The 26,368-nt window shown below is 29.1% G+C and overlaps 1 protein-coding gene across 2 annotated transcripts; it reads right to left on the bottom strand.

Annotated features, from left to right (window-relative positions):
- Positions 1-1,108: 1,108 nt before the first annotated feature.
- On the bottom strand, positions 1,109-26,368 carry LOC135964103 (xaa-Pro aminopeptidase 2). Of its 2 annotated transcripts, none has more exons than XM_065516179.1 (11): positions 25,893-26,368; positions 13,867-14,262; positions 7,073-7,146; positions 6,677-7,000; positions 6,267-6,614; positions 6,093-6,205; positions 2,885-3,152; positions 2,378-2,822; positions 2,237-2,305; positions 1,812-1,984; positions 1,109-1,742 (listed from the first exon to the last, which is right to left on the bottom strand). In XM_065516179.1, exons 2-11 carry the CDS (start codon positions 13,910-13,912, stop codon positions 1,491-1,493), a joined length of 2,112 nt encoding a protein of 703 aa, XP_065372251.1. In that variant the 5' UTR covers positions 13,913-14,262; positions 25,893-26,368; the 3' UTR covers positions 1,109-1,490. The 2 variants fall into 2 exon arrangements, with proteins under 2 accessions (XP_065372251.1, XP_065372252.1); XM_065516180.1 differs by lacking the exon at positions 25,893-26,368 and adding an exon at positions 25,721-25,849.

The raw sequence follows: 26,368 nt of genomic DNA, 5'->3' as shown, positions 1-26,368 counted from the left end.
TCCCTAAAGTATGCAGTACAAATTTAGATATTTTATTTGCAAATAAATAAGAACAGGCTGGTGTGCGTGGATTGAAGAAACTTGAAGAACTAACATTTGTAAATGCTACCGGGCGAAGACGGGGCGATCAACTAGTTGTTAATAATTTTTGTCCATTGAGCAATCTATAGTTATTTATTTTATTTTTCTGCTAAAAATATAAATGCATATTTTTAATTTTTAATCCATATTTTGATTTTTTTAAGCATATGTGAATATTTTTCAATAATAAATGCATAAAAATTCGCCTCCTAGTGATCACTTATATTTCAAAATATCGTTAATAAATTTTGTAATACTTTGTAATTAGAAAAATATATCTTTTCCCAATTTGTATACGATAAATTCAATAAATACAAAATCGTTAATATCTCTATTTAAATAGTTAATAGTGTCTATTTAAATAAAGAACTCGATCTGTGATCACTTATATTTCTCACCAAAAATCTAGTTTTCTTTAACAATCTCAAAAAATATTAAACGTCATATTTTTTCCTATTGTGTAAATAATTTTTCTATTGAGAAATGAAGTTCGATCGATGATCACTTGTAGTTTTCTCCAATAATAGGGTTTTAAAGAAAACCCTCAACAAATAAAAAAATCATCAATAATATTGTAGAGAAGAAGTTTGATCTCTTATCACTTATATTTAAGGAAATATAAATAAACAAATTTGTAAATGCTTGAGAATATTAGGTTTATAGAAATAATCTAAAATGGGAAAAAGATCGCGATTACCGATCACTCATAGTTTGTTTTGATTGTAATGACATTTTAAAAATAAATAAAAAAAAATAACAATAGTAGTAGTTGGGAAACAGTTCTAGGGGAAGTAATTCGTTAAGTAAATACATAATTACAAATTTGCATTGACGATGTTTTCTTTTTACACTTTCATTACAGCCCATATTGAATTACTTATAGTTAAAACAAAACACATTTAGTTCATTTTTTTTCTGAAAGAATAATACATTTTATATAGAAAAATATATCAGCCCAGATCCTTTTGAAGTACTGATAGTTAAAACAAAACACATTTAGTTCATCTGTTTTTTTTCTGAAAGAATAATACATTTTATATAATTAATTCGTTAATTAATTACAATTAATTACTTAATTTACATTTAATTACAGGAGTAAAAATTAAAAACTTAAGCTAAATATTCGTTTATCATAAAAATGTGTTATTCTAACTAACGTACATAATTTTTAAGAATGAAATAATTCTACTAAAACTAATAAGAGTTAGAATTAGAATTATTAATTGTTATAATATAAGATTACAATCTAGGTATCAGATTCCTATAAATTCCCAGCTTAGTTGGTCCCAATTTAATTAAGCTACCTTAGATTAACATTTTCAACTCTCATTTTAAATGTTTATAACAAATGAAATTCGAAATTCTTATGCTAAATTTTATATATAAATGAAACTAATTAAAAACTTAGTTTAAAGTAGCCAACGCAAAAAGCTACCAAATACCGTCAAACCTAATAATATGGCCGGCACAGTAATGGTTAAAAAGGCTCGAGTACGTGTTCCCGCTCCAGTAGCAGCTCGATATTCTTCTTCGGGTAAATATTCACGTATATGACGAGTTTTATTCATCATCCAGTAAAACGCCTGCATATTACCCTGACGTTTCAGTTCATCGCCCACATATTGACGGATTTTGGCATTGTAATCATTAAGCCAACGTTTCTGAAAAAAATAATTTTTTTTATTGTTATTTTTTGTATAAGGAGGATTTAATTTAGTGGTAATGTTCACCTCTAAGGCACTTAACATTGTACTATCTATCAGTTTCGGTTCATAAGGCACTAATGTTACATCATGGAATGCTAAAAACTCCGCTCCGGAAGGATGCTTGCGGCCAGTATCTTTAACTTCTAAAACGTTCTTCAAACGTACACCATATTCTCCATTTTTATAATAACCAGATTCTAGAAAATTAAATGATTAAAAAATCAATATAAAAAATAAAAATTTTCTGTTAGTTTATTGATGGATATATAAACAAATCGGAAAAATAATGCTCGATTTATGCTAAAATTGTGTGCAATCTGTCCTATTCCTTAATGACCAGAGTCAATTTGAACAATGACATTTATGGGCTAAGAACTTCATTCTCACAAGTATCCCAAAATTTACGATGCATAAAAAATGTATTTGTCACTCTTTATTATTGAACTTACCACTTGAAAAGAAATAGCCTTCTTTAAAATGAAAACGACTGTCATGTCCATAGGCCACGGCTATGGGAGCTGTAACGTAAATATTAAATAAAAATTCAAAAAAAATCTCTAACAAAACCATCATCATAATTTTCTGCTTACGTTCCTGTACAGCACCATAAGCTCCAATACCATGACCTGAAGCCTGAGGATAATCATTCATTGTTGACCACACCGGACCTCTAACCAAGGCATCTATTTCCGATAATTTCAAATCGGAGGGAATCTTCAAATGTGCTAATCTCAAAATACCTGCCAAAACATTTGTGTAGGCTTGCTTCATATCCGCAGTTGGTTCGCCAAATATAAAAGTTCTCGAAACATCGGTGGTGCCATCATAATACTGACTGCCCGATTCAATGACCAACAGGTTTTGATCGGTTACCTCAATATCGGTAACATTACTGGAAATGTAATAGGGATAGGAAGAATGTTCGCCATAGGCCACCACAGTCCTTAGAGATAAACCCTTAACAGATTTTTGTGATAAACGGGAACGGTTTATTTCGTATTTTATTTTTTCCTCGGTCCATTGTTCGGTAAAGAACTAAAATGTAAAAATGGCTGGGTTTAGTCCAAAAATATTTTTTTTATTTAAATCTAACTTACTCTTGTTTCTAAGTTGCTCATGGCTTCACAAAGAGCGGCACCATCTCTTATATGAGCTGTGCGCATGCCTTTTTGTTCCACCGAGTTCTTTTGGGCTCTCATCATTATTATGGGAGATATGTGTTCGAAAACATTTTTCAAAGGGAATGAAGAGAATACAGCTTCCGAAGCTCCAGGCTCCTGAACACAGGGTGCTGGTACCAATACACGTTTCCAAACTTGGGAATACGTACGTATATCATTCCATACTTGATGATATTCTTTTATTCTGGAAAAAGTATAAATATTTAAATTTACTAAATTGTGGGAAACATTAAGAGGAAATATACTCAAACAGGAAACATTTTCTAAAAATTCTGACATCAAGTGTGTTTTAATTTTAAAATTGTTTTTTTCTATAATACATTCTCACCACTTAGGGTTTTGTTAGCATAGTTTCCTCACTATGTCTGCCACTATTCAAGAACCCATAAAGAAATATATAGAACGGAAAGATTGCTGTCAAAAAGTTTGTTTTTTCATAGAGAAATATACATAGAACGGAAACTCTCTTTGCAAAGGCCTAACTCAATTGTCTAAAACTAATCACACATGCGAGTGTAGTTTTTGTTTTCACATGTTTTTTTTATGATGCATTCTCACAACTTGTTTTTTTGATAGATAAAGACAAATAGATCGGAATCTCTCCTGTCAAAGAACTAACTCAGTTGCCAAAATTTTCAAAATTTTTTTTTTTTAAATTTATTTAATTAATTTTTTTGGAAAAAGAATTTATGACAAAAAAAAATTTTTGATGAAAAAAAAATTCGGTCTTATATACGTCGTTGCAAAGGTCTTTGAAATATCTATCAATAGATATCCATATTGTATATATTAATGACTTAGTAATCCAGATATAGGTCAAAAGTTGGTAAAAAATCGAGGTTGTCTTTTCTTTATATCTCAGCCATTTGTGGACCGATTTTCTCGATGTATGATGTATGAATCGTGTATGTAAGTTATTTGGGGGCTTCGGAAAGTTGATTTCAACACACAGACGGACAGACGGACATATCCAGAATATATGTACTTTATGGGGTCGCAAATGAAAAATGTGGAAATTACAAACGGAATGACAAACTTATATATACCCTGCCACTCATGGTGAAGGGTATAATTAGACATTTTTTGAACCTCCAATAAACAGATTAGTGAGTATGTATAACAACTGTCATATTTAATTTACATGTCTTTGAAACTTTTTTTGAAATAAGTCTTTTATCATAACTAAACGAAACTATTAAATTGATCAAAATCTAGAACAATCCAAAAAGGAATATTCTTTATCACGCTTTTGATTTCTGAAACATACAATCAGCGAGAGAGTTTTTTTCCAAGAAAAGTTTTATAAAATCTGAAGAAAAAAATCGTTTAAATTATATTCTGTTTATAAAAGATTATTTCAGAAGATCTCACTAAAACCCTAAAAAACTCACACATCGCTCATTTGCTGCAACAACTTAATAATTCAAAAAAAGTCGTTTCGAGAAAAACGTCTTTGAATGTTTTATGACATTTTACTATTTCTTAAATAAATTTTCAACAAATCATGCGATTTCAGAAATAGTAGATGTTAATATCTTTCTAATCTGTATTTAATCCAAATTTTTACTTGTCAAATATACGAGAAAACATGTATTTTAATTGACTTTTTTGAAAACTGATAAAATATATGAAATATTGTAGAACGGCGCATATTTTGTATTACTCAGTTCAAAAAACACGGATTTTGAGTTATGATGTTGTTGCAGCAAATAGGCGATATGTTTACAAAAATGATCTCAAATACCTTATTTGCTGTTTTTTATGTTTTTGTACACAAAATTCGTTGTTGTATTTTCAATTTAAAATTAAAAAAAAATTATTCGGTTAATCGAATAATTTTAAATTAACCTATTATTAACCGAATAAATCTAAACGTCGATTAATTATATGCTCGCTTAACCGATTAAACCAGAAACCCGATTAATTGAATACCCTAATGTCTACTATGTATTTATCTTTTTCATGAATTCTACAATAGAGCGCAGAAAAAGTATTTTCTGGAAAAATTTCCTTATCTTTTGGAAAAATTCACGATTTTATTCACATTTAAAATCATGTAAATTTACATGTGATGTAAATACTTGTATTATAAGAACCTGACTTCGAATTTTATTGAGATAAGATGCATTTAAAAGACAAATGTGTTCATTTTAGATATTAAAAATAGTAGCCATAAACATTTTAATTTGTTTGTTTATTCAACTTAACACTTTTTAAGATTATTTGACAAAAATTTAAATTTTTTGTGGAGAACATTTCTAAAAATGCATCTGAGAATTGTATTGATGCCTTTTTGAAAACGAATAATGTGGAAAGATACTTATCTTTCAAATACATCTTAAATAATTTTTAAAAAATTTTAAATCGCGAATAAAATCGTGAATTTTTTGAATTAAAAAAAATGTCGAATTGTTTGTGCTGTCTTATGGAATTTATGATATATTTTTTATAAAATAAAAAATAAACAATAAAGAACAAGTTCGTTATCCATCACAAGACAAGCTTGGATTATGATACCTCCGCACTACAATTTATATTTATTTGTATAATTTAATAATATTGTGTGATAGGTGTAATCTTTAACATGGTTTTGGCAGTCATGTGAATGATGGTAGTAATCACAATATTATTCTTCGATAAAGTCGCAAGCATGTTTTTATGCAATTATATTGTGTAAAAAAAATCAATTCGATTTAAAAAATAAACTTCGATTCTCACATTTTATTTGAACAATCTGTATGTAAATGTTTTTTTTACTGGGTAATTAACCCTTTAATGCATTATGTTGCCAATTGTCTACATTCCAGTTCCACTTAATTTTAGGCGAAAATAAGCTTGATACTAATTCAGATTATCCTTCAGCAAAATCAAATGGAGTACGAAAAGTTTCAGCTACAGAAATTCTTAATCAAACTAAAGCTAAAGGAAATTCAATAAATAAAAATCAACTAAATATTTGATACTTTATAGAAAAATAAAAGTAAAAATCATGCATTTAATGTAGTGACACATTGTTTTGTGATCAACACGCAACCATGTTTTATGCTATTTCAGGGTGTAACTTCATACTTTATGATCCAAGTACATATAAAATAAAAAACGTACAATAAAATTTGATACTCACTTAACACACATTTCATTGAAACAATCGGTATGTAAATGTAAATCTATGCCCAAACTAATTTTAAAGCGATCCACATAAAAGAATATATCCTGATGGCTGACAATCAAATATGACTAGAATACAAAAATAAACTGATGTAAAATTCAAGATTATTTAAAAATTAATGTTTCTTACTTTAACAACTGGTGTGAATGGTATATCCCGGCCTCTGATATTTAGTAAATAGGCAATTTCGGTCAATGACGTTACAATCATGGCATCACTATTATGATGATGTAAACGTTTCCTTAACTCGTTGACTTTGTCCTCCCATTTTTCACCAGCAAACGATTTCTCTTGTACTTGTATGGTCACCAAATATGGTTCGGGTCTGTCAGCTTTCCATATTAAATCAATTAAATTGTTATTGATCTTTGTTAATTCTAATAATTTGTCGGTAATTTGATTCTCCCATTTCATCCATAAATGATGGGGCACTAAATGGGGATCAGCTCCAATACGTTGATTGGGATAGAGTTGAGACTGTAATATTTTATTTATTTAGGTTTCTTAACATATGTAATGCGTATAATAAGAATACTTACATCCAGCCAATCAGCTATTGTGGTGGTATCATTCAAACGATAGATTTCCCAGTCACAATCCAATTCGCCATCGGCTTGTTGTACATAACGATTTTCTACCCATAGTGCAGCACCTTTATTGGTAATAACAGCAAATGCATTAGTGCCTGTAAAACCGGTCAAGTATTTTAAACGTTGATCTCTTAAAGCAACTTCTTGATTCAAATGCTCATCGTAGGAGGGTAAAATGTAGGCATCTATTTCAGGACCCTGCAATGACGCTCTTATTTGCATTTGCTCACGCACGGCAAATAAACGACGACGATGATCACTGACAGGTTGTAGCTGAAAACATAAAATATATTCTCTTTATCATTTATTCCATTAAAGAAAGTCAAATTTATTTTTCCTACATACCAATTTTCTATATTTGCAAACTTCTCTCACAAAACCTTTAGGTGTTTCGGCATTTACTCTTAACGCCAGCAAAGCTGCAAGTATTAAAATAAAGACATATAAATTAAATAGATTTAACAATAAATTATGTAGTTATTTAAAAATGTGTGTTTTATTTTTCATTTGTTAATTACTACACTATTAATTATTTAACAAACTATTTAAATAATTTGAAAGATTTAATTTCTGATTTTAAATCATCCATTTATTTACAAAGGCAACTGTTGTTTTGCGAAATGAAACGAACACAAAAACAACAAAAGAAAAACTTTTCTATTTTTCTTATATTTTGTTTATTTTTAGACGAAAATTAATAAAATAATCTACAAAAATTATATTAAACACTTGTGAACTAAAATAAACTTAGTGCGTCACAAATATTTAACACAATGTGTTCAGATGAGTCTGAAATTGTTGTTTTATTTGATCTTTAAATACCCTACAATAGGATTTTTAAGTTAGGATGTTGTTTAGGGTATTAATTCGACTAATGATCGTTCGATTAATCGAATAATTTCTTACGAATAATTATTCGAACAATTTTAGATTGGCCATTTTCTAATAACGAATAATTCGAACAATTTTATGTAGAATAATCGAATAAAACGAATATATATTTAAATTTATTAAATTGCTTAAAATTTTTCATAATTTAAAATAGTAATAATGACTCACAAAAATTGTATTGTTTCTGAAATTCGACAAATAACTAAAGACAAAGGGACAAAGGGGATCACTGTAGATGAGTGTTCCGATAGCTCCTTCTATAAATATATAAATATTACTGCAAGAAGTTACAATTCTAAAAACAAATATTTCAAAATTTTGAACTTTGGACATGAACCAATGAAAATAAAAGGTACGGAATAAAATATTTGTTATTTAGCTGGCGAAATATTAGAAGAATCGCAATTAATAATCAAAATATTAACTTAGATTAAAGTGGAGTTGAATGTGATGGAGAATGTGATTTTGAAACGATCGTCGAAAGAGATATTGAGGATGACATTTATATTGATTACATTGAAATAGATGAAGGCCATGATCTTAAAATATATGTATATAAGTGATGTTATTAACCGCGTACGTAAGTGTTGCAAAATATTTCATAAATCGAATGATAAACACAAATATTGCAAACTAACGTTTTGCTGCAAGAAAAGCATGGAGTTCGTCTTATACATGATTTTGACCATCGTTGAATATCTTTGTCTAACATGGTAATCAATTTTTTGCTTATTTGTAAATGCGTCAATCATGCACTGCCTGACTTCAAATTAGCCACGTTCACTGACAATGATATGAAACTTTGGACAGATTCCCTTTATTGTGTAATTCCCCAAGACCACTTTATTAAGCAAAGATTCGGCAACGTTGATAGAGCTTGATGTATAATACAATTTGTTAAAATAATTTAGAAATAGTGAATAATTAATTTACTAAAAAATTAGTTACTCAATTTAAAGCCCGAATTAATGAACGACATAAAAAAGTTCTTAATACGTTTATATTGTATAAAGCATAGCTCCAAAACGGAAACTAAAGGGTTTGCTAGTCAATTGTTTTGTAGATTGTTCGGGAGTTAATCTGATCAGAATATTTCTGTTGAAAATTTAATGATGAACTTTGTTTTCGAATGTTTTTTAACATTATCAATACTTGAATTGTTAACTTTAACTTTAACGTTATGTTTTGTTTTTCTTTTACAATAAAATATTAAAAAACCGTCATCAAAACTTCATTCTTTACTTTTTTAAAAAAAAATTAAATTATTCGAATAATTCGATTAATTTTAAACGTGTGATCGAATTATTCGAACAAGTTAAAATCTCTTATTCGAATTATTCTATTTATTCGAACAAGAGAAAAATTTAATAATTCGAATACCCTAATGTTGTTATTACATTGATGAAGTAACCCTTGGATATTTTTTTTCAGTTATATTGCTCTAAATATACTTGTCCCGCAAGTTATGAAGAGAGGACTTTACTTTTTTTATATCAATGAAAAAAAAAAGTATCAATTAATTGTAATCCAGAATAAGTGCGTTTGGGTGTTAGCCTCCTATGATATTTACTACCTAAAGATTGTTTCTTCGTCCTAAGGAAATACATATTCTGCTTGCAATCAAATTTGGTAGACAAATCTATGATCAAATTCAGTCTTTAGATGCAGAAATGGAATGTTTTATTTTTTGTTTGGAAAAGTTTCCATTGTATTGTCAACCACTGTGCAGAGTTCATTACCATATTACACGAGTTGTGTTCGGCAATGCCTTATTTAAAATTTAGGGAGTCCCACGTTCGTTCTTGATCGTTAACAATTTTCCCATTTATTTAGTTTGTTCTTATTTTCAGGCATGATTTTTCCCACGATCATAACAATTAAAAATTTAAACTAACATAAGTTCTTAAAGATTATATTTACACTTGTATACTAAGAATTATTGCTTGTCTCAACTATGTAGTTTGCATTATATTTATATGTTTTTCTATTTATTTTAACAAATGTTGTATTAAAAGCTTTTCATTTTAAAAATAAAAAGGCAAAAAAAAACCGAAATGAAATAAAAAAAGTAGTTCGCAAGAAATATGTCATCCTCCATTTCAAGATAATTTCAAATTATGCGTTAAAGATATACAATCAGTCATGATCATTTAAACAAAAGAAGTAAAATGTCTTGACAGGCTATTTTTTGCAAAAATGTTTCAGAAAAAAAACATATATAGATTTTGATGGTCATGGATATGATTTGTTAAATGTATGTACTATTTGAAAATATCTACATATACTTGAAAATACTTTATCTGTAACAGTAAGAATTGTTTAAAATCATTTTTATTGTTGCAAATTATTTTTTAAATGAAACTTAAATGTAGATTTTTTTTCTTTTTAAAAATCTTGTATTTTTTGGAAATAGAAATTTATTTTGAGTATGTATTTTAAAAGTATTAAAAATGATGTCCAATTTTTCATGAGAATTAGCCAAAGTTCATAAATAAACAAAAGTGATTCATGCTATATTTTATTTTGTGTCTACAGACTTCCAGCAGCTTTTGAATCATTTTAGTAAAAATACCGATATTAAATCAACTAAATTATTATTGAAAAAACTAAAAAAAAAATTGTATATCAGAACATTTTCCTGATAAATGATAGCTACAACAGCATTTTAAATTTTACAACTACATTCTAACTGTTTCGAAAATCGGTTAATTTTAATTATTGTTGTATCTATTTCATAAAGTTTTATCCAAATTTGGAAGTGCGTTGTGACTACTTAGTACCTTTTGGTTTTAGCTAATTTTTTTATCACTTATTTTATATTTTTAGTGGACTTAGCACATTTTCTTTATCATTCAAATACCATACAGTTACGATAGTAGCTCTCAAATGGGTATGGAGCAACACATTTTGGTGTAAATAGTATTTTATATCGTATTTAGGTTTTCTAATTTCCCGATTTTTTTCCATCCCGGAAATTAATAAAAATTTCTATCAAACCAAACAAAAATATTAATAACTAGAATCCTTTGAATTCGTTTACAATGCGGTGATGTTCAAAATTTACATAAAATAATTTTTAAAAAACCGATTAAAAATACTGGCTTACTATAATTTTAAATATTTTGTAATATAAAAGCAGTCTCAAATGATTCATTTAAAGTTTTTTCATTTGTCATTTTTTCATAGATCTCGTGCGACTTGTCATCTTATTTTTATTAAGTATTGTTTGACATTTCAACAATGTCTCAAAATTAATCAGCTGTACTTATTACCAAAATCAACGTTCTGTGAGAAATCATTTTGGTGAGTAGCTAATATCGCTTTCCGGCCACCTAGATATGATATCACACCTATTTATACCCTACACCACCATAGTGGGGAGGATGTTTTGTGCAGATGTTTGTAACGTCCAAAAATATTATTTTAAAGTATACCATTCGACTCAGAATCACTTTCTGAGTCGATTAAGCAATGTCCGTCTGTCCATGTAAACTTTGAGCGCAAAGTACAGTTCGCAATTTTGAAGGTATTTCGATCAAATTTGGTTCATATTATTTTTTCGGCCCAAGGTCCAATTCAAATTGGCTGAAATCGGTACATTATTTCACCTAGCCCCCATACATATGTCCTTCCGAAATTGGAATTTATCGGTCATAAATGTTTAATTTATATATGTATCTCCACAAATTCCGCTCCAAATAAGTTTTATATATACAAAATTTGGTTAATAATTGGTCATAGCTCCCATATAAGGCCCACATCCGAAAATCACGCAAAAATATAAATTATTGAAATTTTAAAAGAAAAATGTTTTTGGTGTAGGGTATTATATGGTCGGGCTAGACCGACCACACTTCCTAACTTGTTTTTCTTTGTGGTTATGTGAAGTCAAAAGTCTTTGTCGATAACCCAGCTACGATTCTAGACTTACAGTTATCGCAATATATATTTAGCTATGATGAAAAAAGTAATCGAAAATTGCCCAAAATTTCGATGAAATTAATTTTAAAATGTAAATGTCAGGAATTGTTATTTCAGTTCATAATTAAGAATCCGACATCCAATTCTATTTTACTTATCATTATAGACGCTGTAAATAAAATATCGTGCATCTAAGAGTAGTTTTGTATTATCCGTGAATGTCAAGTTCTTAAGATGGATTAACATATACTGAACGATATATTTGAGGTATCGGGAACAGGATTATTTTACCTTGAATGGATTAGATTTGATCTATCAATAATTTCACTAACATCTAATCTTGAAATAGGAATCAAATGGATTGTATTTGCTGGCTTGCGTGCAATATGAACACTTAATCGAAATAATTTATTGGCAAAACGACAAAATCGTATATACTTGCTAGCAATATAGAATTTCTAAAAAAGGAAAAATTCAAATACTTTTGTTTATTCGATGCTGCTAAAAAATATTTCGTCTGTCTGTTGAAAATGGCCAATATCGGCCAACGATTTCACCTAGCCCCCATACAAATGTCCCCCCAGAAGACTGTTTAAACAGTCATAAATAAATTTTATTATATGGCAACAGTGATAAAATGTTGCACTAATTAGTTCTAAGAACTTTAAAAATATACTGTAAGGTACGGCGAAAAACTGGCAAAAATTTTTCCCTGGTCCCCATACAAGATCCCCCACAAAAAATGAATTGAACATTCATAATTGGCTTATAATAATAAATATCATAATGAAAATGGACATAAACATCTATATGAACCTAAATCTCTCAATCAACTTTTTTGAGAATCGGTCCATAATTGACCCTATCCTCTATATATCCTCAAAATCAGAAAAATATTTTATTATCACTTATTGATGGTGGGTATACAAGATTCGGCACAGGTGATTATAATACTCTTACTCTAAACTCTTACTCCTAAATAATATGTTGAAATAAGTTCAGAAAATTAAAATTGTTTGGATAAAATTGAGCACTTTCTTTAGTTTAACAAGAAAAAAACAAAATACCTATGAACGATTTTTTATATAAACAGTGTAATTTTAGTTAATCTATCACTTTGTGTTAAAATCTCAATTTTCTTAATAGATTTTCACACAAAATGTTGGCAACATATTTTGTAACATTTATTAAAGGTTACATATAACCATATAATGTGTTACATTTTTAACGATCAATTTATGCAATTTTCTTTTAGGTCACTTCTAAGTATTCTAAAACTATACTGTTTGCTTCCATTTGATACGATTGAGGATGAAACGTGTAGCATATTTTCGGGGGTTTAGGTCAACATTATTTGCAAATAACACGTTACATTTTTCAGAAAAGAACACAAAGAAGAGTAAAAGGCATCATAAGCTAATGATATATTACTCTTTGACATAACTTTTATCAAACTGTGAAAACACAAATCGAACATTTTATTAAAAGAAATTATTATTAGATTCGGCATTATTTAATTTAAAACCATTAATAACTATTTCTATTCATCTCCCCAAAAAATGGAAATATTAAAAGAAATTATTATTAGCTTCGGCCCTATTTAATTTAAAACCATCAATAAAACTATTTCTATTCATCTCCCCAAAAAATGATAATAATATAAAAACATTTTTAAACAACTTTGGACATTTTAATTAACAATTAAAAAACAAAATTTTCAATTTCTTTTAATAAAACGAAATCAATAAAAAATATTTTAAATGTATTTTCAATTTTAAGCCTAAAATATTGTATTTACGAATTTCATCAATAATAAAATTGATTGATGATCAACGATTGAATTAATTCAATTCAATGGCAGCATCTACGACCCAGACAACATAATTATCGCAATAGGCTCCCTTGAGAACAAAATTTGCGTCGTTAATGTTGTTGTTGTTCTTTTTTGACGTTCATTGCCAAAGACAAATAAACTCACGCACAAAAATAGACAAATTACCAACCAACGCCAACTTTTCAATTTAAAAAAAAATTAAGAAGGAAAATAAATTTCTAATTCTTTGATTTACGTTCAATCGAACGATAAATTTGGGACAAATTATGACATGGAAATTAACCATGGAATGTGGAAGAAAAACTCATGTGTTTTAAATTTAGGATAGGGAAAAAATCATACAAATTTATAAATAAAAAACACTCATACGCCATGTATGACGTCTTTATTTTTATATGGACGGAAATTTAAATGTTTTATATACTAATTTTTATGTTTTTTTTTTTGTAATAAACATAAATGTTTTTTGTTTTTTAATATTATTTCTACTTACCGAATATTGTTAGTGCTAAATACCAAATCCATTTAGCTGTCGTCATGGCCTGCAATTTTGTTGGTAACAGTCAATATCTTGCCAGTTTTATTCCCTCTATAGTTGTTGTATCTTTGTTTTATTTTATTTTATTTCAATACTTAATACTTTTTTCACAATTTAATTTCTAATTTTGATTTTTCACGCCTTGTCGTTTTTTTTCTTAATTTTATTTACACTTTTGCACATTTGCTGCCCGTGGCATTTGTTGTATTCTGCTGCCTGCCGCTGCTGCAAGCGAAATCTTTTTGTTTGTAGTACGTACTTTTTTCAACACTTCCGCAATTGCATGCGGTTCTCTTTTTTTTGTACTAATGTATTTTTATTAAGGAGTGTTTTTTTATTTATACTTTTGCTCTATAAACAAATTTGAAAATCGTTAATGATCTTAATGCAATTAATGTAAACTTTTGTGTTGGTATACAATTTTTTTTTCTTAATTTTAAATAAATAAGCAATGTGAAAAATTAGAATGAAATGAGGTCGATTGGCACAAAATAAAATTTAAATTTTAATATGTACCTATGTATAATTAAGTGTAATGTATTCATTAAATAAATGGATGAATTAGATAAAATCATGTTTAAATTATGTACTGATATTAGTCTAAGAACTGCTAGGATTTATAATTAAACATTAATTTAAATGTACAATTATTTTTAAATTAAGAATTCACTTTATACTATTACGGATAAATTAAATTTATCGTTAAATATTTTCTGAATAACTTTGAATAATTCTTTACATTAGTAGAATTTTTATAACTCATTCTAAAAGAACTAGCTTTACAATGAATATAATCAAAACTACTTTACATTCCTTAACAACATTCTTGGAATAAGTTAATTCGTAACCACTTCGATGAATCAGTTTTCTTAAATACATAGGCGCATATTCATAAACGATCACCAAGTGTTAACTTTTTTAAGTACCTATTTAAGTTATTCACAATTGGTTACTTTCAGCACAATTAGTTAGCACTTAATCATGGGTAAAGTTGTAACTAAATGCCAACTAACTAATACATTCAAAAAAACAGCTGATTGATTTCATTTTAATACATCTATACAAAAAGAAAATAATCTAGAGATGTGTTTTTTTTTTTGTCAACAACATTCTATTGAAAAATTTTATTTTACATGCCCTTATTTTAATTGATTTACATACAAACTATAACTATAAATTTTGTATGTACTTTTTAAAGAACAAAAATAGTTTTTGAATAGTTTTATAAGCCTTTTAATTAATTACTGCATATCGATCGAAATATTATCGACATTTTGTTTTCTCTACATGTCAAAGCAAAGCAAATTGTCAAAGCAAATTGTGAATAAGAAATACAACTATCTATGAACTATTTTTTAGTTTCTGTTTTACTAGTTCCGACTTTAGTTATGATTTATGAATATGCGCCATAGCTTTTTAATGATTTCTAAGTTAACGAAACAATAAAAGTTCCTTAACTTCTGCTCGAAACTAATTTCAGAATTTGGAAACAAAAACATTGAAAAATTAACCGTGCTAAAGAAGAAATGTTTGTTACTTAACGCTTTTGTATATCTAGTCCAAAATCCTCGATTAAATAACTGATTCCGGAAACATTACAAGGAAGGGTAACGCATCCGCAGAACTAATTAAGAGGTAAAAATTTCAAACAAAATTTATTGGTCTGGCATTTTGTGAAAACTCATAGGTTTTTTATACTTTTAATGGTAAATTTCACCTTGCTATATCCATGCGTTTAAATGTTATCGGGAACAGAATAGTTATGTACAATGGTCCAAACGTTTTTTAGCGGTTCAACTTATTTTGCTCATTTTTGGAAGTCTCCTTCCGTCATTTTGTTCTAATTTTTTTTTGGTTGAACCGATTTTTCCCATTTTTAAATCCAAACATTTCTGATCAACACAAAATGTTTAGGAGAAATGTCATCCCCCTAGATTCCTCCCTCTTAGAATTGTATAAAGACCCAGAATATATATGTATTTCAATGGTTGTGTATATAAAAATGGATCGTTAATGAACTGTTCCACTGCATAATAAATTTTAAAAATAATAAAATATTAAACGTATCTTTCAAGTATATTTATCATCAAGAGTAACGGCCCCAAAAGTTTAGAATATGCAATCGCGAGCATCTTTTAGGTTATTACGAAATCGCCAAAATCAAAATCAACTGATGAATCAAATAGTTCTGTAAATGTCATTGCATCCTAAACATTTGCATAACTAAAGGTTAATTCATTGACATATCATCGACATTTTTTATTCGTTAGAAAGACCTATCAATGTTATTATGTCAGGAATATAACATACATGACTCTGACGCATAAATCACGCTGAATTTGACCGATGTCAGGGGTTATGTTGGCTTTGGGGGTCGCTGTGGTTTGTGGCACAGAAAACCCCACAAGAAAAAGTCGAACGGAGTCAAATCGCAAAACGACCATGCCCTCAAATACCTCGTACAGAATGTTCAATGCCTGTTTAAACCACATGTCGTTGGTGTCCAGCCCAAAATCTTATGTGAATTGATATCGTCCCAAATTCGACACTTTTATTTGTTACCCATTTATTGGTTTTGATGAAAATGAAAAGGTCAGAACAAAACACCTATTTTGACAAAACAATGGTGATTTAACAAAACAAACTGAATAAATAACAGCCAATCAACAATATGTAAAAAAGTTCGACCGCTGGAATATTTTGAATATTTTGAAGGAAATGATTAAACTTGATTTTTAATTAAACGCTAAAACAGAAATATTTAAATATTTTTCTTCCATACCAATTCTTTACATAATTATACCCTACACCACCATAGTGGGGAGGGTATAATGCGTTTGTGCAGATGTTTGTAACGCCCAAAAATATTGGTCTAACACCCAGTATAGCGATCGACTTAGAATCACTTTCTGAGTCGATTAAACGATGTCCGTCCGTCCGTCCGTCTGGCTGGCTGTCCATGTAAACCTTGTGCGCAGAGTACAGGTCGCAATTTTGAAGATATTTCGATAAAATTTGGTACATGTAATTTTTTCGGCCCAAGGACGAAGCCTATTGAAACTGGCTGAAATCGGTCCATTATTTCACCTAGCCCCCATACAAACGTCCTCTCGAAATGGAACTTTATGGGTCATAATTGTTTAATTTATGTTTGTATCTACACAAAGTTCGCTCCAAATAAGTTGTATATATGTACAAAATTTATGTCACCAAATTTTGTTACGATCGGTTCATAATTAGTCATTGCTCCCATATAGACCCACTTCCGAAAATCACTTTAACGTACTTAAATCACTTAAAAATTTTGGTATATACACAAAATTCAACACAAATAACTTTCATATATCATAAATCATACGACCTAATTTCATGGTGATCGGTCCATAATTGATCATAGCTCCCATATAACGCCCACTTCCGAAAATCACTCACGAATATAAATTATTGATATTTTAAAAGAAAAATATTTTTACTCATTTACTTGGTGTAAGGTATTATATGGTCGGGCTTGACCGACCATACTTTCTTACTTGTTTTTAATTAAGTTCGAAACATTATTTTGAATTTATTGATACACAATTTCCTTAAATTATGAAAACTTAGCCTGAAATTAGCATTAACTACATTTCTTTATTTTACAAATTTTTTGTTAAAAATTTTACCAATATAAATTTTGTATTTAAATATAACTACAACTATCAAAAATAACATTTGCAATATTAAGGACTATACTTAAAGGTAACTAAAAATTAAGTCTTTATTGTTAATAGGAGTAATAGGGTAACTCCCTCTTTAAAGCCTTATTCATAAAGAAATTTTACATTTAAACAACTTTTTAAAATCAAATTTTATATGAAAATTACTAAAATTTTAATTTTTTTTAAAGAAATTCTAAAAATTTTGGATTTTTTCTATTGCAAATATTTATATTTATTGAATATTGAGAGACATGTTCTTGTAAAGTTTTGAATTGATATTGGAGGCAAAATAATCGTTTAATTTCATTGGCGCCAAAAGTTTGCGTAAATTACAATAAATGTCAAAATAAATAGATACATTAAATTTAATAAAAAAACGCACAATTTCTTAATAAAATATTTCAATATTTTTTAAACGTTTTCATTGTTTCTACAATAATTATTCAAAGTTACAAACAATTTCGTGCCTAAGAACGTTAAGTTCAATCATATGCTTGTCGCGTGTTATTGTCGTCAATTTGAATTTGATACCCAAATTCGTAAATTGCAATTGACTCAAAAACAAAAGATGAATTTTAAACTTCTATGGCAGTATGTATATGTATAAACGAGGGCTGGCACATAAATTATTTTGGTTTACATCTATGATGTGTTACAGGTTTGTGAAAACAATAGCTTAACTTAAAAACCACCTTCATTTTTCATAAATTTCTAAATTCAAATCACACTCAGAACAACACCCTCATTTCATAAATGTTGCTGTTGAATAATAAAACATTTTGTTATTTATTTTTTTTTAATTTTTTGCACTTATGTATACTGGTAGCATTTCTAAAATTAACTGCAAATATGAGTTGGAGTGTTGTGGAAAATGATAATGACAAGTGCAATATTCATGCAATATTTATTGCAATTATTACATAAATAAACGCCCTTAAATGGCTGTGAAAACAAGTTAAAACAAAAAAAAACGCTAAATTCTATTTGAATTCAAGTCAACAAACAGTGCCACCAACATTTGCATATAAATAATGACGTATTTGTTTAATAGCTGGGCGCCCACCACTCGAAACACATACATTTTTGCTGTAGTAATATTTTTGGTTACAAGTAGGAACAAAAAATAAATAAATATTTCATACAATTTGACATTGGCATTTAGTGAGTTTGTTTTTGGAAACTGTAATTTATTTTTATTCGAGGTTTTTCTCTTTAAGATAAAAAAATTTAATTAAAAAAAAATGTATTTAATTGAAATTTCCTAGAGGCGAATAAGTTTGATTTGCTATTTGTTGCGGTTTGTGAAAAACCTACGCTAATTGCTTGTACTCGTAGTATGAATGATTTTTAATTAAGAGAGCGAAAAGATCAATGAATTTTGCTTTTTTTCAATATAATTTTTTAATATAATTATTTTAAAATTGTAGTTAGTTGGATTAATTAGTTCAAGCTGTTTTTATGGCAAATAAATTGTTTTAATAACAAACTCAATTTCTTATCTTATAAATCAATAAAAATTCCTAGAATCTATAACTAGCTGCTGCAACGGGTGTGTTTGTTGATCAAGCGGTTTATTAATGTTTGATTTAATGGAAATATTGTTGTATTGAGGCTTTACTTCTAGATTAAAATCGTAATTTTAAATGCCATTTCTTTTTGAATTTCATTCATCTGAGCCACAAAATATAAAATATAGAAATGTCCCTGTAAAAATTGACTAAATTTTTATACCCACCACAAACAAGTTGGTTGTATGTTGCTTTTGTCTTTCTGTTTGCAACACATCGAAATATTGGTCATAGACCCACAAAAGTATGTATGCATTCTGGGTTCTTATTAAATTTGAAGACGATTTAGCTAAATCCGCCCGTCTGTCTATTGAAGACACGATAGGATCTAAAGGGAAGATCCTCGATGAATTTTCCCCAAATATTCTCAGAAATGTTTGTCACACCGAAATTTGGCACAAATAGTTATTTGCCAATGTTGGCTACCGTTAGCCCTAAAATAGCCTTTCAGCTCTATTACAGTTACCTAGAGGGGGTGAAATAGGAATTGCCCCTCCCAAAACCGAAAAGTATTCATATAAAAAAGAAAAAAATGTAGAACAAAATTTTAATTTTTGATGTTTGACCTTTATCCGCGCCTGGGTTATGTGAACTAATGGATTTCAACCAGTATTAATAGGCTGCTTCCTTGCGGCAAAAAAAGCATGAGCCAAATCTTATCGAAATAGCTTCTAAATTGCGACCCAATCGACTAGATTGGTATTCTTTAAGATGAGTGTTTGACTAATATATATAATACAATATGCAAACTAGAATATACAAACGGTGAAGTGAATTACCAGAATACAACAACTGTTGGGAATTTTTAAAATATTATACGTCACAATAAGTTTCCTATTGAAGCATGTGCTAACAAATAGAAATGTTTTATCAGTTTTACTTTATTTTTCAATTTAAATTCCGAATTAGTTTTACAAACTCTACACAGACATTTGAAGACTTCAAAATCACTAAATTTGATTTCTTTAAAATTATACAACTTTTATAATGAGTGTCTTACTATTTTCCCAAATTTATTTGGTATAATTTATTGCAAATAAATGTCTACCTTTAACGTTTATAATAGTAATTAAAAAAACATTTATAATGATTTTATTTTTTGCTTCTTTGTTTTAATTAATTCAAATTGTATTCTTCAGTTGCCTTTTTTAGCCGGTTGATTAATTAATTAATAGAAAAAATACGCTACAAATAATTATTTTATTTGTATTACATTTTTATGTTAATTTACATGCCAAATGTGTTTGTGTTCTCGTTCAAATATATTTGTATATTATGAGTAATTATTTTATATATGTATAACGTAATAGATCAGAAATTTTAAAATATGTATGTTCAAATGCTTATTTTGGCTTTAATTTTATTTAAAATTTTAACGGAAGTTGTGATATGTTTTTCCGCTTCAGCTAAATTTATTAAGCTATAAACGAAAAACTTTGATTATCGTTGTTTAGATTTTTTAACATCATTTTTGTTAGTATTAATTTTGGATAATAATTTCCAGAAGAATATAATTATAAATTTTGCCTGTTATATCATATCGTCCCCTCAATAAAACAATAGTGTATAAGCATATAAAACATTATGTTTTTTATTACATAATAAGAATCTACATAACTGATTCTATATATGGTCAAAATTTGGTGAAATTCTACTTCCACAAAGTGGGTCAAAAGATCAATTCAAATTTAAATAAGTAATAATGACTCACAAAAATTGTATTGTTTCTGAAATTCGACAAATAACTAAAGATAAAGAGAGTCATTCGATCACTGTAGATGAGTGTTCCGATAGCTCCTTCTATAAATATATAAATATTACTGCAAGAAGTTACAATTCTAAATACAAATCTTTAAAAATTTTTAACTAGGACTTGAATCAATGAAATTAAAAGGTACGGAATAATATTTCTTATTTAGCTGGCGTAATATAGAAGAATCGCAATTAATTATACCCTACACCACCATAGTGGGGAGGGTATTATGCGTTTGTGCAGATGTTTGTAACGCCCAAAAATATTTGTCTAACACCCACCTTAAAGTATACCGATCGACTTAGAATCACTTTCTGAGTCGATTAAACGATGTCCGTCCGTCCGTCCGTCTGGTTGGCTGGCTGGCTGTCCATGTAAACCTTGTGCGCAGAGTACAGGTCGCAATTTTGAAGATATTTCGATCAAATTCGGTACATATTACTTTTTCGGCCCAAGGACCAAGCCTATTGAAACTGACTAAAATCGGTCCATTATTTCACCTAGCCCCCATACAAATGTCCCCTCGAAATTGAACTTTATCGGTCATAAATGTTTAATTTATCTATGTATCTACACAAATTTCGCTCCAAATAAGTTTTATATATACAAAATTCATGTCACCAAATTTTGTTACGATCGGTCCATAATTAGTCATAGCTCCCATATAGACCCGCTTCCGAAAATCACTTTAACGTGCATAAATCGCTTAAAAATGTTGGTATACACACAAAATTCAATATAGTTAACTTTAATATAGACATAAATCACACGACCTAATTTTATGGTGATCGGTCCATAATTGGTCATAGCTCCCATATAAGGCCCACTTCCGAAAATCACTCAAAAATATAAATTATTGATATTTTAAAAGAAAAATATTTTTACTCATTTACTTGGTACCGACCATACTTTCTTACTTGTTTAACTTAGATTAAAGTGGAGTTGAATGTGATGGAGAATGTGATTTTGAAACGGTCGTCGAAAGTGATATTGAGGATGAGATTTACAATGATTACATTGAACTAGATGAAGGCCATGATCTTAAAATATATGTATATAAATGATGTAATTAACCTCGTACGTAAGTGTTAAGTGCAAAATATTTAATAAATCGAATGATTAACACGCATATTGCAAATTAACGTTTTGTTGCAAGAAAAGCATTGAGTTCGTCTTATACATGATTTTGAAGATCGTTGAACATCTTTGTCTAACATGGTAATAAACTTTTTGCGTATTTGTAAATGCGTCAATCATGCACTGCCTGACTTCAAATTAGCCACGTTCACTGACAATGATATCAAACTTTGGACAGATTCCCTTGTAATTCCCCAAGGCCACTTGATGTATAATACAATTTGTTATAAATTATTTAGAAATAGTGAATAATTCATTTACTAAAGAATTAGTTACTCAATTTAAAACCCGAATTAATGAACGACATAAAAAAGGTCTTAATAAGTTTATATTGTATTTGAATTCAGGATAATGTCCAACTAGCTCAAATTTTTTAAAGAATAGCTCCAAAACGGAAACTAAAGGGTTTGCTAGTCAATTGTTTTGTAGATTGTTCGGGAGTTAATCTGATCAGAATATTTCTGTTGAAAATTTAATGATGGACTTTGTTTTCGAATGTTTTTTAACATTATCAATACTTGAATTGTTAACTTTAACGTTATGTTTTGTTTTTCTTTAACAATAAAATATTAAACAAGTAAGAGTGCTATATTCGGCTATGCCGAATCTTATATACCCTTCACCTTTGTTGTGGATGCATTATTATTTTTTATAATTAGTATATATGTATGTACATTGCCCACTTTCAGCGTACAGCATCCTAAATTTATCAAGAACACAAAAAACAACAACAACGCCAAACGAAACAAAACACCAAAAGAAAAAACAAAATACGCAAGGCAATGAAACCAACACACATCCAAACATACGTTTAATTGTATAAAAAACAACAACAACGCCAAAAGAAACAAAATACGCAAAGCCTGCACATTCAAACATACGATTTGTTGATTTTTTGTCAAAAAAACCAACACACAACCAAACTAAACTTTAGTTGTATAAAAAACAACAACAACGCCAAAAGAAACAAAACACAAAAAAAAACAAAATACACAAAGCTTGCACATCCAAGCATACGTTTTGTTGTTTTTTTGTCAAAGCATGCAATACATTGTGTTTTTTGATGAAATTTTCAGAGGTTGTCTCGGATTTTTGCTCATATCTCCGTTATTTATGGACGGATTTTGCTGATTTTAAATAGCAAAATTCTCGAAAGTATGTCTGACAGAATTGTTGAAGATTTGGATCCCGGAGATATCTGGGGCCTTCAGAAAATTGATTTCAACAGACGGACAGACAGACAGACAGACATACAGACAGACAGACAGACAGACAGACAGACAGACAGACAGACAGACAGACAGACATACAGACAGACAGACAGACAGACAGACAGACAGACAGACAGACAGACAGACAGACAGACAGACAGACAGACAGACAGACAGACAGACAGACAGACAGACAGACAGACAGACAGACAGACAGACAGACAGACAGACAGACAGACAGACAGACAGACAGACAGACAGACAGACAGACAGACAGACAGACAGACAGACAGACAGACAGACAGACAGACAGACAGACAGACAGACAGACAGACAGACAGACAGACAGACAGACAGACAGACAGACAGACAGACAGACAGACAGACAGACAGACAGACAGACAGACAGACAGACAGACAGACAGACAGACAGACAGACAGACAGACAGACAGACAGACAGACAGACAGACAGACAGACAGACAGACAGACAGACAGACAGACAGACAGACAGACAGACAGACAGACAGACAGACAGACAGACAGACAGACAGACAGACAGACAGACAGACAGACAGACAGACAGACAGACAGACAGACAGACAGACAGACAGACAGACAGACAGACAGACAGACAGACAGACAGACAGACAGACAGACAGACAGACAGACAGACAGACAGACAGACAGACAGACAGACAGACAGACAGACAGACAGACAGACAGACAGACAGACAGACAGACAGACAGACAGACAGACAGACAGACAGACAGACAGACAGACAGACAGACAGACAGACAGACAGACAGACAGACAGACAGACAGACAGACAGACAGACAGACAGACAGACAGACAGACAGACAGACAGACAGACAGACAGACAGACAGACAGACAGACAGACAGACAGACAGACAGACAGACAGACAGACAGACAGACAGACAGACAGACAGACAGACAGACGGACATGGCTTAATCGACTCCGCTATCTATAAGGATCCAGAATATATATACTTTATAGGGTCGGAAATGAAAAATGTAGAAATTACAGACGGAATGACAAACTGAAGGGTATAAAAACCGACATCAAAACTTTATTCTTTACTTTTTTAAAAAAATGTAAATTATTTGAATAATCGAATTATTCGAACAAGTTAAAATCTCTTATTCGAATTATTCGTTTTACTCGAACAAGAGAAAAATCTAATAATTCGAGTTAACATACAACATTGGGTCTTGGGTGCATTAAAATCTAATCTATTCGCCCAACCCCATTCAGAGATTCAGACGAAATTTCAAAAAACTTTAAAATTTGTTTTCGGTTCTAATATTTGCTAAATGAGGATAAAAAATCATATTTTAACTGTTGTACCTATTATGGATTAGCATGGGACCGATTTTGTATTTATGTTCCTAAGTACCATAGGTTTGTTTATCATCAATAATTTAATCTCTCTCATATCGAAAAAAAACTTAAATTTTGATAACTGGAATATTTGAAAGATTTAATTCTTAGAAATATTTTGTAAAACTCTGTTTAAAAATAACAAATTTTGAATTAAAACGTTCTTATCACAAATGAGTAATATATTTGAAGATATGTCTATATTAAATATACATTTTTGGCTTCCAATAAAACCTATATAGTAGGCTTTAAAAAAAATAATTGTCTATCACTCGCAATTTTTATCATATTTCCTTGTAATTAAGATAAAAATTAATTTGAAATCTTATATTTAAATAAACAACACATTTTTTTAAGAAAAGAGATAAGATTATTATTGTGCAAAAAAAAAAACAAGACAACATTTGCAGTGGGTTTATTTATAATAAATTATATTAAAATAAAAAAAATATAAATTATTGCTTTAATAATTTATTTTTCTTTTTACAAAAAAAGATAAATAAAAACTTTTGTTTAGTATTTTTGTGTTTTTGGAACAAGTACAAAATATGTATAAAAGATAAAAATCAAAATTTTCAATTTCAAATGATGCCAAAAATAAAATGTTTACACACTATTTATATGTATAAAAATATAGAAAATTATTAAATTTTATATTTATAGTCAGAAAAAGATAAAGATAAACATACTCGGACATATGTTTTCTTAATAAAATTGTATATTTTATATGATTTTGTCATGAATTTTAAAGGTTTGTTTATGCGATTTTCATTTCGTATTATTTGATTTTGTTATTGTTTGTATACAAATTTCGCGGACATTATTTACATTTAGCAGTAAAATGAAAATGTAACATCAATGAACGTTTTCTGTTTTTTTCTTTTTGTTTGTAACACAATTTTCGTCACAATCACAGATACTCATGGGTAGTAAGTTGTATTTATTGTATATATTTTTTTTAAATAATCATGATATGAATGATGTTGATGATAATGATGCTTATAGTCATGAGTCATGTGCTTTTTGTTTTGACCCACTGTGCCAAATTTAAAAATATAAATTATTTCAAATTGGTTTTTGGGAAATTAACACGAATTATATTATTGTTGTTCTGTTATGTTCAGTTTTTTTTTTTATTTATTAACACTTCTTATTTTAAATTTTATAATATTTTCAAGATCACTTTCTATGTTTTAAAATTTTACCGACCGTTATTTATTAGCAAAGCAAAAAAATCTATATATTTTCCCGTTCATTCAGAGATTTTCAATTCAAAACTCTTTCATATTCGTTTTATTTGAAATTGTTTTAAATAATAATCTTTTGCACTTTCGTTGTGTTCACGAACATAGCACCCAAACAACTAAAAAATTGTTTTGCTATTTTTCTTTTCTCGCCACATTGTTTTTTCTTGATTTTTTATATATTTTTTTTTTTAAATTTTCTAATTCATTTTCAAATCGAATCGTTTCAAATGAGGCGGCATTCTGCTTATGAGTTTGTATTTAGTATTGTGTCTATTTGAGTAGTTTTGTACAATAATTTTCCAATACACTGATACATATGTAGTTGGATCTGTGTATGTATTTGTTTTGTTGTTTTCAGTTTTGTTTGGTATTAGCGGTGGCGGTATTTAAGCTTCTAAACAACACGATAGATACCAAACGAACGAGCGAACGAGAACG

This window comes from Calliphora vicina, chromosome 1, assembly GCF_958450345.1.
Source record: "Calliphora vicina chromosome 1, idCalVici1.1, whole genome shotgun sequence".
Lineage (NCBI taxonomy): Eukaryota > Metazoa > Arthropoda > Insecta > Diptera > Calliphoridae > Calliphora > Calliphora vicina.
The sequence above is the reverse complement of the archived record's forward strand: the minus strand, read 5'-3'. Positions and strand labels throughout refer to the sequence as shown.

Bases quoted from the DNA above. Each gene is read 5' to 3' on its own strand.
- LOC135964103 (XM_065516179.1), bottom strand. From the start codon at position 13,912: ATGACGACAGCTAAATGGATTTGGTATTTAGCACTAACAATATTCG. The intron at 7,147-13,866 runs GTAAGTAGAAAT...TAATACTTGCAG, and splicing joins TTTAGCACTAACAATATTCG to CTTTGCTGGCGTTAAGAGTA. The intron at 1,985-2,236 runs GTAAGTTCAATA...TTAATTTTCTAG, and splicing joins AGGCTATTTCTTTTCAAGTG to AATCTGGTTATTATAAAAAT.